Here is a 14,429-nt window from a genome sequence, read left to right on the forward strand (position 1 = left end):
ACATAGAGCTGATTTTCCCGCAAGACTTTGAAGACCTTCTTCAAGTGCTCTACATGCTCCTGCAAAATGCTACTATAGACGACTATGTCATCTAAGTACACCACTACGAACTGGTCTAAGTAGGGATGCAAAATCTCGTTCATCAGCGTGCAAAATGTGGCAGGTGCGTTGGTTAAGCCGAAGGGCATCACCAACCGTTCAAATGCTCCATACCTGGTCACGCATGCTGTCTTTGGCTCATCCCCCTCTGCAATGCGCACTTGATAGTAACCTTTCCGGAGATCCATTTTGGTGAAGTATTTGGCTTCTCCAAGACAATCAAACAAATCTGCGATCAGCGGGATTGGATATTTGTTCCAAATTGTGTCTTGTTGAGCGCCCTGTAATCAATGCATAGACGCATCGACCCGTCTTTCTTCTTCTGAAACAGCACCGGCGCTCCATAGGGTGCCTTGGATGGACGAATGTGACCTGCTTTGAGGATCTCTTTCAATTGCTTCCTCGGTTCTTCTAACTCAGGCGGAGCCATGCGATAAGGTGCAAGCGCAGGTGGCTTGGCTCCCGCCTCTAACTCGATCATGTGGTCTACCTCACGCCTTGGAGGTACGGTTTTCGGCAGCTCCTCCGGCACCACATCTCTGTTTTCCTGCAAAACAGATTCTATAATAGGTGGCAATGGCTTCATAGCACCATGGTCTTCACTCGAACTTTCGATGGTGGCTAAGAAGGTTGGCGCTCCTTTCTTCAGGCCCTTCACAATCTGCATGGCCGACAGTTGGGCATATCCGTCTTTCTTCGGCACCCTAACAAGAGGCACCATACAAGACCCTTCCCCCTCCATCACCATGAGTTGTTGAAGGTAGGGATCAATCATTGTGTGGCAACGTTGAAAGAATTCCTGCCCAAGAATGACATCGGATATGTCCAAAGGAGCTACAGTAAAATTAATCTTACCTTTCCACCGTCGTAAAGTGATGCTGACCCCATGAGCAATTCCACACACGGGAGTTGGTGGGGCGTTGAACGTCTTGAGGCGATTGTTGCTTGGAACAATTTTCAGTCCCAATTTCTCTGCCGCCGCCTTGGTCATGATGTTAGCCTCAGCCCCAAAATCTACCATGGCCCGAAATGCTTGCCCATTGATGGAGATATCCACATATTGTGTGCTGAAATCCCCCGGGTTGTCAGCCTGCTTTGCTATGGCACCACAGATTCCAACCATGCCCAACTGAGTGGTGTCTGCCGGTTATGCCTTGTCTTGTGCCTCCTTTTCCTTCCGCTCACGGACGATGGCACTAAGACTCTTCATCTCTGGGCACCTGGCGTAACCGTGTGGTCCGCCACATATATAGCACCCGTCTCCTCTGCTGGACTGCGTCCGCTTCTTCGAGAATTTCCGGCGTTCAAACTGTCTGCCATCGAACTTGGGCGTGTCTTGCTGCTTGGGTTGTGCCAACTGTTCTCTGCCTCGACCACGGTCTCCCCCACCTTTAGCTTGACTGCCCCTTGCCTCCTTGCCCTTTGCCTTGTCCAAACGATCATTTTTGAAATCTGTCAAGGTCTCGGCTTGAGTGATGGCCTCATCGATGGTTTTTACTTGACGCCGCTCTAACTCGGTCCTCGCCCAATTCTGCAGCTCGTCCATGAAAGTGAACATCATATCATCCTCCGTGAGTTGGGGAATCTGAAAGGTCAAGATTGTGAATTCTTTCACATAGGCCCTAATACTTCCCATCTGCTTCATCTCCCGGAGCTTGCGTTTCATTTCATAAACAACATTGTTGGGTAAGAAAGCTTTCTTGAATTCCTCAAGGAATTGTTCCCATGTGTCGATGGTGCGTGTGCCCCTCTTGATCTCGGCATCTTTGCATTTCCACCACAACATGGCTACGTCGAAAAGATACAACACGGCAGTGTTGATCTTGTTTGCATCGCTCCTGACCCTATTACACCTGAAATAATTTTCCAAGTGCCAAAGGAAATTGCCTACCTCTAGGGCGTCACGGACACCATTGAATGTTGGTGGCTTGGGAACCTCGACTCTGGACTCCCTTTCCTGGCCAAGTGATGTTGATGCTCCAACCTCCCTCTCTTCTTCGAAGGCTACTACCTTGTTCTTCAGTGTCTGGATCATCGTAGTGGCGTCCAACAATTTGAACTCCAAGGAAGTAATAGATTCCTTCAACTCCAATTCAGTCCGCTTGCGTAGATCCAACTCCTTCTGGATGGTGTTAACTTTCTCAAGGGAATTTTCTTCAAGGTTTTTGACATCGCTGTCCAACCCATTATAGCGCTGCCCCAAAATCTCAACAGCAAGCCTTGCCCTCTCAACGCTGGAAATCCATTCATGTCCAATAGTGACGTCTATAACGTCTTCGCTGACGTCGTCTTCAATTTACTCATCTATATTCTCCTGGAAAGATGTTTGTCCGTCGCCTGGTGGAGGATCATTTGGTGGTAGATCGCTTAATGGTAAACTGCCTGATGGCAGACCGCCTGGTGGGACGCTGCCTGATGGCAGACCGCCTGGTGGAAGACTGCCTGTTGGCAGGTCGCCTGGTGGAGGGTTGGGCAGACTGGTTTCGTTGCCCTTCTTGATCTTTCCCTTCTTGCTCGTCATTCTCTTACGATGAACCGGCTATGATACCAATTGTCACGGACTTTTTTATTCGGACAATGTTCCGTGCGGCACTTGACGGTTTACTCACGACTCTTGCACGTTCTTGCAAACTCAAGTAAGCCTAAAACTCGGATCGCTAAGAAAATAAGAAGTAGATAGAACTTTGGAAGAAGGAACTTCTATTACTTGAAAAATGATTGGATGCTTTACAAGTAAAATGATCTACTATTTATACTACTCTAATGCTGCCTAAGAGTAAGTAAATAAACTATACAAGCTCCTAAATCTATGCCTACAAGACAAGCTTCTAAGTCTTCCAAAAAAACTCCTAGTTGCTCCTAGTCTGCCCCATGATCTGCACAAGCCTCTCAAAGACTTGTAACTCCTGAAACAGCCGCCCCACTAACAAGAGTAACAGCTGTAACGGCTGTAACTGCCGTAACAGCTGAAACTGTTGTAACTGCTGCCTCTTCAGCTGCTGCTGGCCCCCTTGGCTGCTGACCTGCGTGGTCAGCCTGCTCCCTTGCGCCTGATGCGCCTGCTGGCTGCCTAGTTGAGTGGCGTTCAACCTGAATGGATGGCGGGACGTCACAAAGGGCTATGATGGAATGCCACGCCCGACGTCGTTTGACCGTGTGTGCTTCCCAAAGGCGATGATGGCATGTCACGCCCGACGTCGTCCAACTGTGTGTGTTGTTCAAGGATGGTGATGTCATGCCACGCCCGACGTGGCCGACCATGTGTGTTATTCAAGGGCGGTGATGTCATGCCAAGCCCAACGCCGTCTGACCGTGCATGCAGTCTAAGGGTGGTGATGTCATGCCACACTTGAGGTCGTTCGACCGTCAGTACTATCCAAGGGCGGTGATGTCATTCCACGCTCGATGTCGTCCGACTGTGTGTGCTTTCCAAGGGAGGTTATCGCATTCCACGCCCGACGTCGTCCGACCATGTATACTGTCCAAGGGTGCTGATGGCATGCCATGCCCGACGTCGTCTGACTTACAGTGCTGCCCAATGGCGATGATGGCGTGCCACGCCCGACGTCGTGTGATCGTGTGTGCTGCCCAAAGGCGATGATGGCATGCCACGCCCGACATCGTTCGACCGTGTTTGCAGTCCAAAGGAGATGATGGCATTTCATGCCCGACGTCGCTCGACCGTGTCTGTTATCCAAACGCAGTGATGGCATGCCACGCCCGACGATGTTCAACTATGTTTGCGGTCCAAGGTCTATGATGGCATGGCACGCCCGACGTCGTTCGACCGTGTGTGCTGTTCAAAGGCGGTGATGTCATGTCACGCCCAATGTAGTTGGACCGTGTAAGCTTCCCAAGGGCGGTTGTTTCATGCCACGCCCAACGTCGTTCAACTGTGTTTGCGATCCAAGGGCTATAATGGCATAGCACGCCCGACGTCGTATGACCGTGTGTGCTGACCAAAGGCGGTGATGGCATGCCACGCCCGACGTAGTCGAACCGTGTGTGCTTCCCAACGGTTGTTTATTTCATGCCACGCCCGACGTCGTCATACCGTGTCTGCTGTCCAAGGGTGGTTATGTCATGCCACGCCCGACGTTGCCGACCGTGTGTGTTGTCCAAGGGTGGTTATGTCATGCCACGCCCGACGTTGCCGACCGTGTGTGCTGTCCAAGGGCAGTGATGTCATGCCACGCCTGAGGTTGCCGACCGTGTGTGCTGTCCAAGGGCGGTGATGTTATGCCATGCCCGACGTCGTCCGACTGTGCATGCTGTCTAAGGGCGGTGATGTCATGCCATGCCCGATGTCGTCCGACCGTGATTGCAGTCCAAGGGCGTTGATGTCATGCCACACCCGACGTAGTTTGACCGTGTGTGCTGCCCAAGGGCGGTGATGGCATGCCACGCCCGACATCTTTCGACTGTGTGTGCCGTCCAAAGGCGGTGATGTCATGCCATGCTCGACATAGTCCGATCGTGTGTGCTGTCCAAGGGCGATGATGTCATGCCATGCCCGATGTCGTCTGACCGTATGTGCAGCCTAAAGGCGATGATGGCATGCCACGCCTGACGTCGTTCGACCATGTGTGTTGTCCAAAGGCGATGATGGCATGCAACGCCTGACGTCGTTCGAAAGTGTCTTCTGTCCAAGGGCGGTGATTTCATGCCACTCCAAACGTAGTCTGACCGTGTGTGCTGCCAAAGGGCGGTGATGGTATGCCACGCCATATGTTTGTCAACCGTGTGTGTTGTCCAAGGGCGGTGATGGCATGCCACGCCCGACAGCGTCCGACCGTGCATGCTGTCCAAGGGCGGTGATGTCATGCCACGCCCGATGTCGTCCGACCGAGACTGCAGTCCAAGGGCGGTAATGTCATGTCACACCCGACGTAGTTTGACTGTGTGTACTGCCCAAGGGCGGTGATGGCATGCCACGTTCGACATCTTTCGACCGTGTGTGCCGTCCAAAGGCGGTGATGTCATGCCATGCCCAACATAGTCCGACCGTGTGTGCTGCCCAAGGGCGATGATGTCATGCCACGCACGATGTCGTCTGACCGTATGTGCAGCCTAAAGGCGATGATGGCATGCCACGCCCGACATCGTTCGACCATGTGATCTGTCCAAAGGCGATGATGGCATGCAAATCCTGACGTTGTTCAAAAGTGTGTTCTGTCAAAGGGTGGTGATGTCATGCCACTATCGATGTAGTCTGACCATGTGTGCTGCCCAAGGGCGGTGATGGTATGCCACGCCATATGTTGCCGACCGTGTGTGCTGTCCAAGGACGGTGATGTCATTCCATGCCAAACATTGCCGACCGTGTGCTATTCAAGGGTAATGATTTCATGCCACGCCCGACGATTTCATGCCACGCCCGACGTCTTCTGATCGTGAGTGCAGTCAAAGGGCGGTGATGTCATGCCACGCCCGACGTCGTTCGACCGTTTGTGTTGCCCAAAGGCGATGATGGCATGTCACGCCTGACGTTGTCTATTTATGCGTGCAGTCCAAGGGCGGTGATGTCATGCCACACCCGACGTCGCTCGACCGTATTTGCAGTCCAAAGGCAGTGATGTCATGCCACGCCCGACTTTGCCAATCGTGTGTGCTGTCCAAGGGACATGATGACATGCCACGCCCGATGTCATTAGACCGTGTGTGCTATCCAAAGGCGGTGCATGCCACGCCCAACGTCATTTGACCATGTGTGCTGCCCGAAGGCGATGATGGCATGCCACGCTTAACGTCGTTCGACCGTGCGTGTGTTGTCCAAAGGCAGTGATGTCATGCCACGCCCCATGTTGTTTGACCGTGTGTGCTGCCCTAACGCGATGATGGCATGCCACGCGCAACGTCGTCTGACCGTGTTTGCCGTCTAAGGGTGATGATGGCATGCCACGCCCGACGTCGTTCGACCGTGATTGCGGTCCAAGGGCGGTGATGTCATGCCACGCCTAATGTCGTCCGACCGTGACTGCAGTCCAACGGCGGTGATGTCATGCCACACACGACATCGTTCGACTATTTGTGTTGCCCAAAGGCAATGATTGCATGCCACGCCCGATGTCGTTCGATCGTATGTGCTGCCTAAAGGCGATGATGGCATGTCACGCCTAACGTTGTTCTACCGAGTTTGTCGTCCAAGGTCTATGATAGCATGCCATAGCCGATATCGTTCGACCGTGTGTGCTGCTCAAAGACGATGATGGCATGCCACGCCCTACGACTTTTGACCGTGTTTGCCGTCCAAGGACTATGATGGCATGCAATGCCCGACGTCGTTCGACCGTGTGTGCTGTCCAAAGGCGACGATGGCATGCCATGCTCGATGTCGTTCGACCGTGTGTGCTATCCAAGGGCAGTGACGGCATGCCACGCCCAATGTTATTTGACCATGTGTGCTGCCCAAAGGCGATGATGCCATGCCACGCCTGACGTCGTTCGACCGTGTGTGTGTAGTCCAAAGGCGGTGATGTCATGCCACGCCCGAAGTCATTCGAGCGTGTGTGTTGCCCAAAGGTGATGATGGCATGCCACGCCCGACATCGTCATACCGTGTGTGCCATCCAAGGGCTAGAATGTCATTCCACGCCCGACGTCGTCCGACCATGAGTGCAGTCAAAGGGCGGTGATGTCATGCCATGCCAGTCGTCGTTCAACCGTTTGTGCGGCCCCAAGGCGATGATGGCATGCCACGCCCGACGTCATTCAACTGTATGTGCTTCCCAAAGGCAATAATAGCATGCCACGCCCGACGTCGTTCGACCGTCTGTGCTGTCAAAAAGCGGTGCTGGCATGTCACGCCTAATGTCGTTCAACCGTGTTTGCAACCAAAGGGCTATGATGGCATGCCACGCCCAACGTCGTTCGACTATGTGTGCTGTACAAGGGCGGTGAAGTCATGCCACTCCCGACGTAGTCTTATCATGTGTGCTGCCAAAGGGTTGTGATGGCATGCCTCGCCCGGCGTTGCCAACCGTATCAGCTAGGCCAAAGGCGATGATGGCATGCCACACCCGATGTCGTCCGACGGTGTGTGCTGTCCAAGGGCAATGATGGCATGCCACGCCTGATGTTGTCTTACCGTGCGTGCAGTCCAAGGGCGGTGATGTCATGCCACGCCCAACGTTGCCCGACCGTGTGTGCAATCCTAGGGCGGTGATGTCATGCCACGCCCAACGTTGTCGACCGTGTGTGCTGTCCAAGGGCCATGATGACATGCCACGCGCGACGTCATTCGGCCGTGTGTGCTATCCAAAGGCGGTGATGGCATGCCAGGCCCAACGTCGTTTGACAATGTGTGCTACCCAAAGGCGATGATGGAATGCCACGCTTGACGTCGTTCGATCGTTCGTGTTGTCCAAAGGTGGTGATGTCATACCACACCCGACGTCATTCGATCGTGTGTGCTTCCCTAAGGCGATGATGGCATGCCACACCCGACGTCGTTCGATCGTGTTTGCAGTCCAAGGGCGGTGATGTCATGCCACGCCTAATGTCGTCCGACCGTGAATGCAGTCCAAGAGCGGTGATATCATGCCACACACGACGTCGTTTGACTATTTGTGTTGCCCAAAGGCGATGATGGTGTGCCACGCCCGACGTCGTTCGATCGTATGTGCTGCCTAAAGGCGATGATGGCATGTAAAGCCTAACGTTGTCCTACCGAGTTTGTCGTACAAGGTCTATCATGGCATGCCACAGCCGACATCATTCGACCGTGTGTGCTGCCCAAAGGCGATGATGGCATGCCACGCCCTACGACTTTCGACCATGTTTGCCGATCAAGGGCTATGATGGCATGCCATGCCCGACGTCGTTCGACCGTGTGTGCTATCCAAAGGCGACGATGGCATGCCATGCTCGACGTTGTTCGACCGTATGTGCTATCCAAGGGCAGTGATGGCATGCCACGCCCAACGTTGTTTGACCATGTGTGCTGCCCAAAGGCGATGATGCCATGCCACGCTTGACGTCATTCGACCGTGCGTGTGTTGTCCAAAGGCGGTGATGTCATGCCACGCCCCAAGTTATTTGACCGTGTGCGTTGCCCAAAGGCGATGATGGCAAGCCACGCCCGACGTCTTCATACCGTGTTTGCCGTCCAAGGGCTATAATGTCATTCCAAGCCAAACATTGCCGACCGTGTATGCTGTCCAAGGGCCATGATGACATGCTACGCCCGACGTCATTCGGCCGTGTGTGGTATCCAAAGGCGGTGATGGCATGCCACACCCAACGTCGTACGACCATGTTTGCTGCCCAAAGGCGATGATGGCATGCAGCTCGATATCGTTCAACCGTGGGTGCTGTCCAAAGGCGGTGATTTCATGCCATGCACGACGTAGTCCGACCGTGAGTGGTGCCCAAGGGCAGTGATGACATGCCACGCCTGACGTCGTTCGACCGTGTGTGATGTCCAAAGGCGATGATTTCATGCCACGCCCGACGTCGTTCGACTATGTTCTGTCCAACGTAGTCTGACCGTGTGTGCTGCCCAAGGGCGGTGATGGAATGCCACGCCAGACGTTGCCGACCGTGTGTGTTGTCCAAGGGCGGTGATGTCATTCCATGCCCAACGTTGCCGACTGTGTGTGCTTTTCAAGGGTGGTGATGTCATGCCACACCTGACAACGTCCGACCGTGTGTGCTGTCCAAGGGTAGTGATTTCAGGCCACGCCCGACATCGTCCGACCATTAGTGCAGTCAAAGAGCGGTGATGTCATGCCACGCCTGTCGTCGTTCAACCGTTTTTGCGGGCCCAAGGTGATGATGGCATGCCACGCCCGACGTCATTCAACTGTATGTGCTTCCCAAAGGCAATAATGGCATGCCACGCCCGACGTCGTTCAACCGTCTGTGCTTTCCAAAAGCGGTGCTGGCATGTCACGCCCAATGTCGTTCAACCGTGTTTGCGATCAAAGGGCTATGATGGCATGCCACGCCCAACGTCGTTTGACTGTGTGTGCTGTACAAGGGCGGTGAAGTCATGCCACTCCTGACGTAGTCTTATCATGTGTGCTGCCCAAGGGCGGTGATGGCATGCCACACCCGACGTTGCCAACCGTGTCAGCTAGTCCAAAGGCGATGATGGCATGCCACGCCCGATGTCGTCCAACAGTGTGTGTTGTCCAAGGGCAATGATGGCATGCCACGCCTGATGTTGTCTTACCGTGCGTGCAGTCCAAGGGTGATGATGTCATGCCACGCCCAACGTCGCCCGACCGTGTGTGCAATCCAAGGGCGGTGATGTCATGCCACGCCCAACGTTGTCGACCGTGTGTGCTGTCCAAGGGCCATGATTACATGCCCTGCCCGACGTCATTCGGCCGTGTCTGCTATCCAAAGGCGGTGATGGCATGCCAGGCCCAATGTCGTTTGACAATGTGTGCTGCCCAAAGGCGATGATGGCATGCCACGCTTGACGTCGTTCGACCATGTGTGCTTCCCTAGGGCGATGATGGCATGCCACGCCCAACGTCGTTCGACCGTGATTGCAGTTCAAAGGCGGTGATGTTATGCCACGCCCGATGTTGTCTGACCATGACTGCAGTCCAAGGGCGGTGATGTCATGCCACACCCGACGTCGTTCGACTATTTGTTCTACCCAAAGGCGATGATGGCATGCAAAGCCCGACATCGTTCGATCGTATGTGCTGCCCAAAGGCGATGACGACATGTCACGCCAAACGCTGTTCTACCGACTTTTTCATCCAAGGGCTATGATGGCATGCCACATCCGACGTCGTTCGACTGTGTGTGCTTCACAATGGCGATGATGGCATGCAACGCCCGACGACGTTCAATCGTGTTTGTCGTCCAAGGGATATGATGGCATGCCATGCCCGACAACTTTGGACTGTGTGTGTTGTCCAAAGGCGATGATAGCATGTCACGCTCGACGTCGTTCGACCATGTGTGCTATACAAAGGCGGTGATTTCATGCCACACCCAACATAGTTTGACCGTGTGTGCTGCCCAAAGGCGGAGATGGCATGCCACGCCCGACATCGTTTAATCATGTGTGCTGTCCAAAGGCGGTGATGTCATGCCATGCCCAACGTAGTCGGACCGTGTGTGCTGCCCAAGGGCGATGATGGCATGCACGCTCGGCGTCGTTCAACCGTATGTGCTGCCCAAAGGCGATAATGGCATGCCACGCCAGTCGTCGTTCGACCGTGTGCTGTCCAAAAGCGGTGATGGCATGTCACGCCCGACGTCATTCGACCGTGTTTGCTGTCCAAGGGCAATGATAGCATGCCACACCCCACGTCGTTCGACCGTTTGTGCTGTTTAAGGGCGGTGAAGTCATCCTACTCCCGAAGTAGTCTGATCATGTGTGTTGTCCAAGGGCCACGATGACATCCCACGTCCGACGTCTTTCGGCCGTGTGTTCTATCCAAAGGCGATATTGGCATGCCATGCCTAACGTCATTTGGCCATGTGTGCTGCCCAAAGGCGATGATGTTATGCCACACTTGACATCGTTCGACCTTGCGTGTGTTGTCCAAAGGCGATGATGTGATGCCACGCCTAACATCGTTCGACAGTGTGTGCTTCCCTAAGGCGATGATGGCATGCCCCGCCCGACATCGTTCGATCGTGTTTGCCGTCCAAGGGTGATGATTTCATGCCATGCCTGATATCGTCCGACCGTGACTGCAGTCCAAAGGTGGTGATGTCATGTCACACCCGACGTCGTTTACTATTTGTGCTATCAAAAGGCGATGATGGCATGCCACGCCCGTCGTCGTTTGATCGTATGTGCTGGCCAAAGGCGATGATCGCATATCACGCCTAACGTTGTTCTACCAAGTTTGTCGTCCAAGGGCTATGATGGCATGCCACATTCGACGTCATTCGACCGTGTGTGTTGCCCAAAGGCGATGATGGCATGCCACACCCGACGACGCTAGATCGTGTTTGCCGTCCAAGGGCTATGATGGCATGCCATGCCCGACGTCGTTCGACCGTGTGTGCCGTCCAAAGGCGATGATGGCATGCCACGCCCGACGTCATTCGAACGTGTGTGCTATCCAAGGGTGGTGATGGCATGCCACGCCCAACGTTGTTTGACCATGTGGTCTTCCCAAAGGCGATAATGGAATGCCACGCTTGACGTCGTTTGACCGTGCATGTGTTATCCAAAGGTGCTGATGTCATGCCACGCCCAACGTTTTTCGACCGTGTATGTTGTGCAAAGGCGATGATGGCATGCCACGCCCAACATCGTACGACTGTATTTGCCGTCAAAGGGCTTTGATGTCATGCCACACCGGACATTGCCAACCGTGTGTGCGGTCCAAGGGCCATAACGACATGCCACGCCCGACGTCATTCGGCCGTGTGTGCTATCAAAAGGCTGTGATGGCATGCCATGCCCAACGTCGTTTGACCATGTGTGCTGCCCAAATGCGATGAAGATATGCCACGCTCGATGTCATTCGACCGTTTGTGTTGTCCAACGGCGGTGATATCATGCCATTCCCGACGTAGTCCGATCGTGTGTGCTGCCCAAGGGCGGTGATTTCATGCCACTCCCGATGTCGTCTGACCTTGTGTGCAACCTAAAGGCGGTGTTTTCATGCCACGCCCGACGTCGTTCGACCGTGTGTGCTGTCCAAAGGCGAAGATGGCATGCCACACCCGATGTCGTTCGACCGTATTTTTTGTCCAAGGGCGCTGATGTTGTGCCACTCCTGACGTAGTTTGACCATGTGTGCTAACCAAGGGCGGTGATGGCATGCCACGCCCGACGTCGTCCGACCGTGCGTGCTGTCCAAGGGTAGTGATTTCATGCCATGCCCGACGTCGTCTGACCGTGAGTGCAGTCAAAGGGCGGTGATGTCATGCCACGCCCGACGTCGTTCGACTGTTTGTGCTGACCAAAGGCGATGATGTAATGCCATACCCGATGTCGTTCAACCGTATGTGTTGCCCAAAGGCGATAATGGCATGCCACGCCCGACGTCGTTCGACCGTAGGTGCTGTCCAAAGGCATTGATGGCATGTCACGCACGACGTCGGTCGACCGTGTTTGCGGTCCAAGGGCTATGATGGCATGCCACGCCCGACGTCGTTTGACCGTGTGTGTTGTCCAAGGGCGGTGAAGTCATGCCAGTCCCGACATAGTATGATCGTGTGTGCTGCCCAAGGGCGGTGATGGCATGCCATGCCCGATTTTGCCGACCGTATCAGCTAGTCAAAAGACGATGATGGCATACCATGCTCGACGTCGTCAAACAGTGTGTGCTGTCCAAGGGCTATGATGGCTTGCCACACCCGACGTTGTCTTACCGTGCATGCAGTCCAAAGGTGGTGATGTCATGCAACGCCCGACGTCGCCCGACCGTGTGTGCAATCCAAGGGCAGTGATGTCATTCCACGCCTGACGTTGCCGACCGTGTGTGCTGTCCAAGGTCCATGACGACATGCGAATCCCGACGTCATTCGGTCGTGTGTGTTATCAAAAGGCGGTGATGGAATGCCACGCCCAACAACGTTTGACCATGAGTGCTGCCCAAAGGTAATGATGGCATGCCACGCTTGACGTCGTTCGACCGTGCGTGTGTCATCCAAAGGCGGTGATGTCATGCCACGCCCGACATCGTTCGTCCGTGTGTGCTTCCCAAAGGCGATGATGGCATTCCACGCCCGACGTCCTTCGATCGTGCTTACCGTCCAAGGGCGATAATGGCATTCCACGCCCGACGTCGTCCGACTGTGTGAGCTAGTCCAAAGTCAATGATGGGATGCCACGCTTGACTTCATTCGACTATTTGTACTGCCCAAAGGCGATGAGGGCATGCCACGCCCGACATTGTTCGACCGTGTGTGCTGACTAAAGGCGATAATGGAGTGCCACGCCCGACGTCGTTCGACCGTTTTTGCTGCCCAAAGGCGATGATGGCATGTCACGCCCGACGTCCTCCAACTGTTTGTGCTATTCAAGGACGGTGATGTCATGCCACGCCCGACGTGGCCGACCATGTGAGCTGTTCAAGGGTGGTGATATCATGGCATGCCCGATGTCGTCCGACCGTGCGTACTACCAAAGGGCGGTGATGGCATGCCACACCCGACGTCGTCCGACTTTCTATGCTGCCCAAAGGAGATGATGGCGTGCCACGCCCTACGTCGTCCGACCGTGTGTGCTGCCCAAAGGCGATGATGGAGTGCCACGCCCGACGTCGTTCGACCGTGTTTGCAGTCCAAAGGAGATGATGGCATTTCACGCCCGACGTCGCTTGAGCGTGTGTGCTATATAAGGTCGCTGATGGCATGCCACACCTGACGTCGTTTGATCATGTTTGCGATCCAAGGGCTATGATGGCATGGCACGCCCGATGTCGTTCGACCGTGTGTGCTATGCAAAAGCGGTGATGGAATTCCACGCCTGACGTCGTTCAACCGTCTGTGCTATCCAAAGACGGTGATGTCATGCCAAGCCGGACGTAGTCGTACCATGTCTTCTGCCCAAAGGCGGTTATTTAATACCTTGCCTTACGTCTTCACACCGTGTCTGCTCTCCAAGGGTGGTTATGTCATGCCACGCCCAACGTTGTCGACCGTGTGTGTTTTCCAAGGGAGGTGATGTCATGCCACGCCCGATGATGTCGACCGTGTGTGCTGTCCAAGCGCGGTGATGTCATGCCACGCCCGACGTCGTCCTACCGTGCATGCTGTCCAAGGGCGGTGATGTCATGCCATGCCTGACTTCGTCCTATCGTGCGTGTAGTCCAAGGGCGGTGATGTCATGCCATGCCAGACGTTGTTCGACCGTCTGTGCATCCCAAAGGCGATGATAGCATGCCATGCCCGACGTCATTCTACCGTGTGTTCTCCAAGGGCGTTGATTTCATGCCACCACGTCGTCGTCCAACCGTGTGTGCTGTCCAAGGGTGGTGATGTCATGCCACACTCGACGTCGTTCGATCGTGTGTACTGTCCAAGGACGGTGATGTCATGCCACACCCGATGTTGCCGACTGTGTGTGTTGTCCAAGGGCGGTGATATCATGCTACACCTGATGTTGGTCGACCGTTTGTGCTGTCCAAAGGCGATGACGACATGCCAGGCCTGACATCGTTCGACCGCATGCGCTGCCCAAAGGTGATGATGGCATGCCACGCCCGACGTCGTTCGATCGTGTGTGCTTACTAAATAAGATTATGGCATTCCACGCCCAACGTCGTTCGACCGTATGTGCTGTCCAAAGGCGGTGATGGCATGTCACGCCCGACGTCGTTCGACCGTGTGTGCTGTCCAAAGGAGGTGATGGCATGTCACGTCTGACGTCGTCCGACAGTGTGTGATGTCCAAGGACG

At 54.6% G+C, this 14,429-nt stretch overlaps 1 protein-coding gene across 1 annotated transcript; it reads right to left on the bottom strand.

Moving 5' to 3' along the window:
• Window positions 1–334: 334 nt before the first annotated feature.
• On the bottom strand, window positions 335–1,222 carry LOC138349232 (DNA damage-inducible protein 1-like). Its single transcript, XM_069299551.1, has one exon. The coding sequence runs from the start codon at window positions 1,220–1,222 to the stop codon at window positions 335–337; it is 888 nt and encodes a 295-aa protein (XP_069155652.1).
• Window positions 1,223–14,429: the final 13,207 nt, after the last annotated feature.

The sequence above is a fragment of the Solanum lycopersicum genome, chromosome 6, assembly GCF_036512215.1.
Source record: "Solanum lycopersicum chromosome 6, SLM_r2.1".
Lineage (NCBI taxonomy): Eukaryota > Viridiplantae > Streptophyta > Magnoliopsida > Solanales > Solanaceae > Solanum > Solanum lycopersicum.

Bases quoted from the DNA above. Each gene is read 5' to 3' on its own strand.
- LOC138349232 (XM_069299551.1), bottom strand. From the start codon at position 1,222: ATGGTTGGAATCTGTGGTGCCATAGCAAAGCAGGCTGACAACCCGGGG.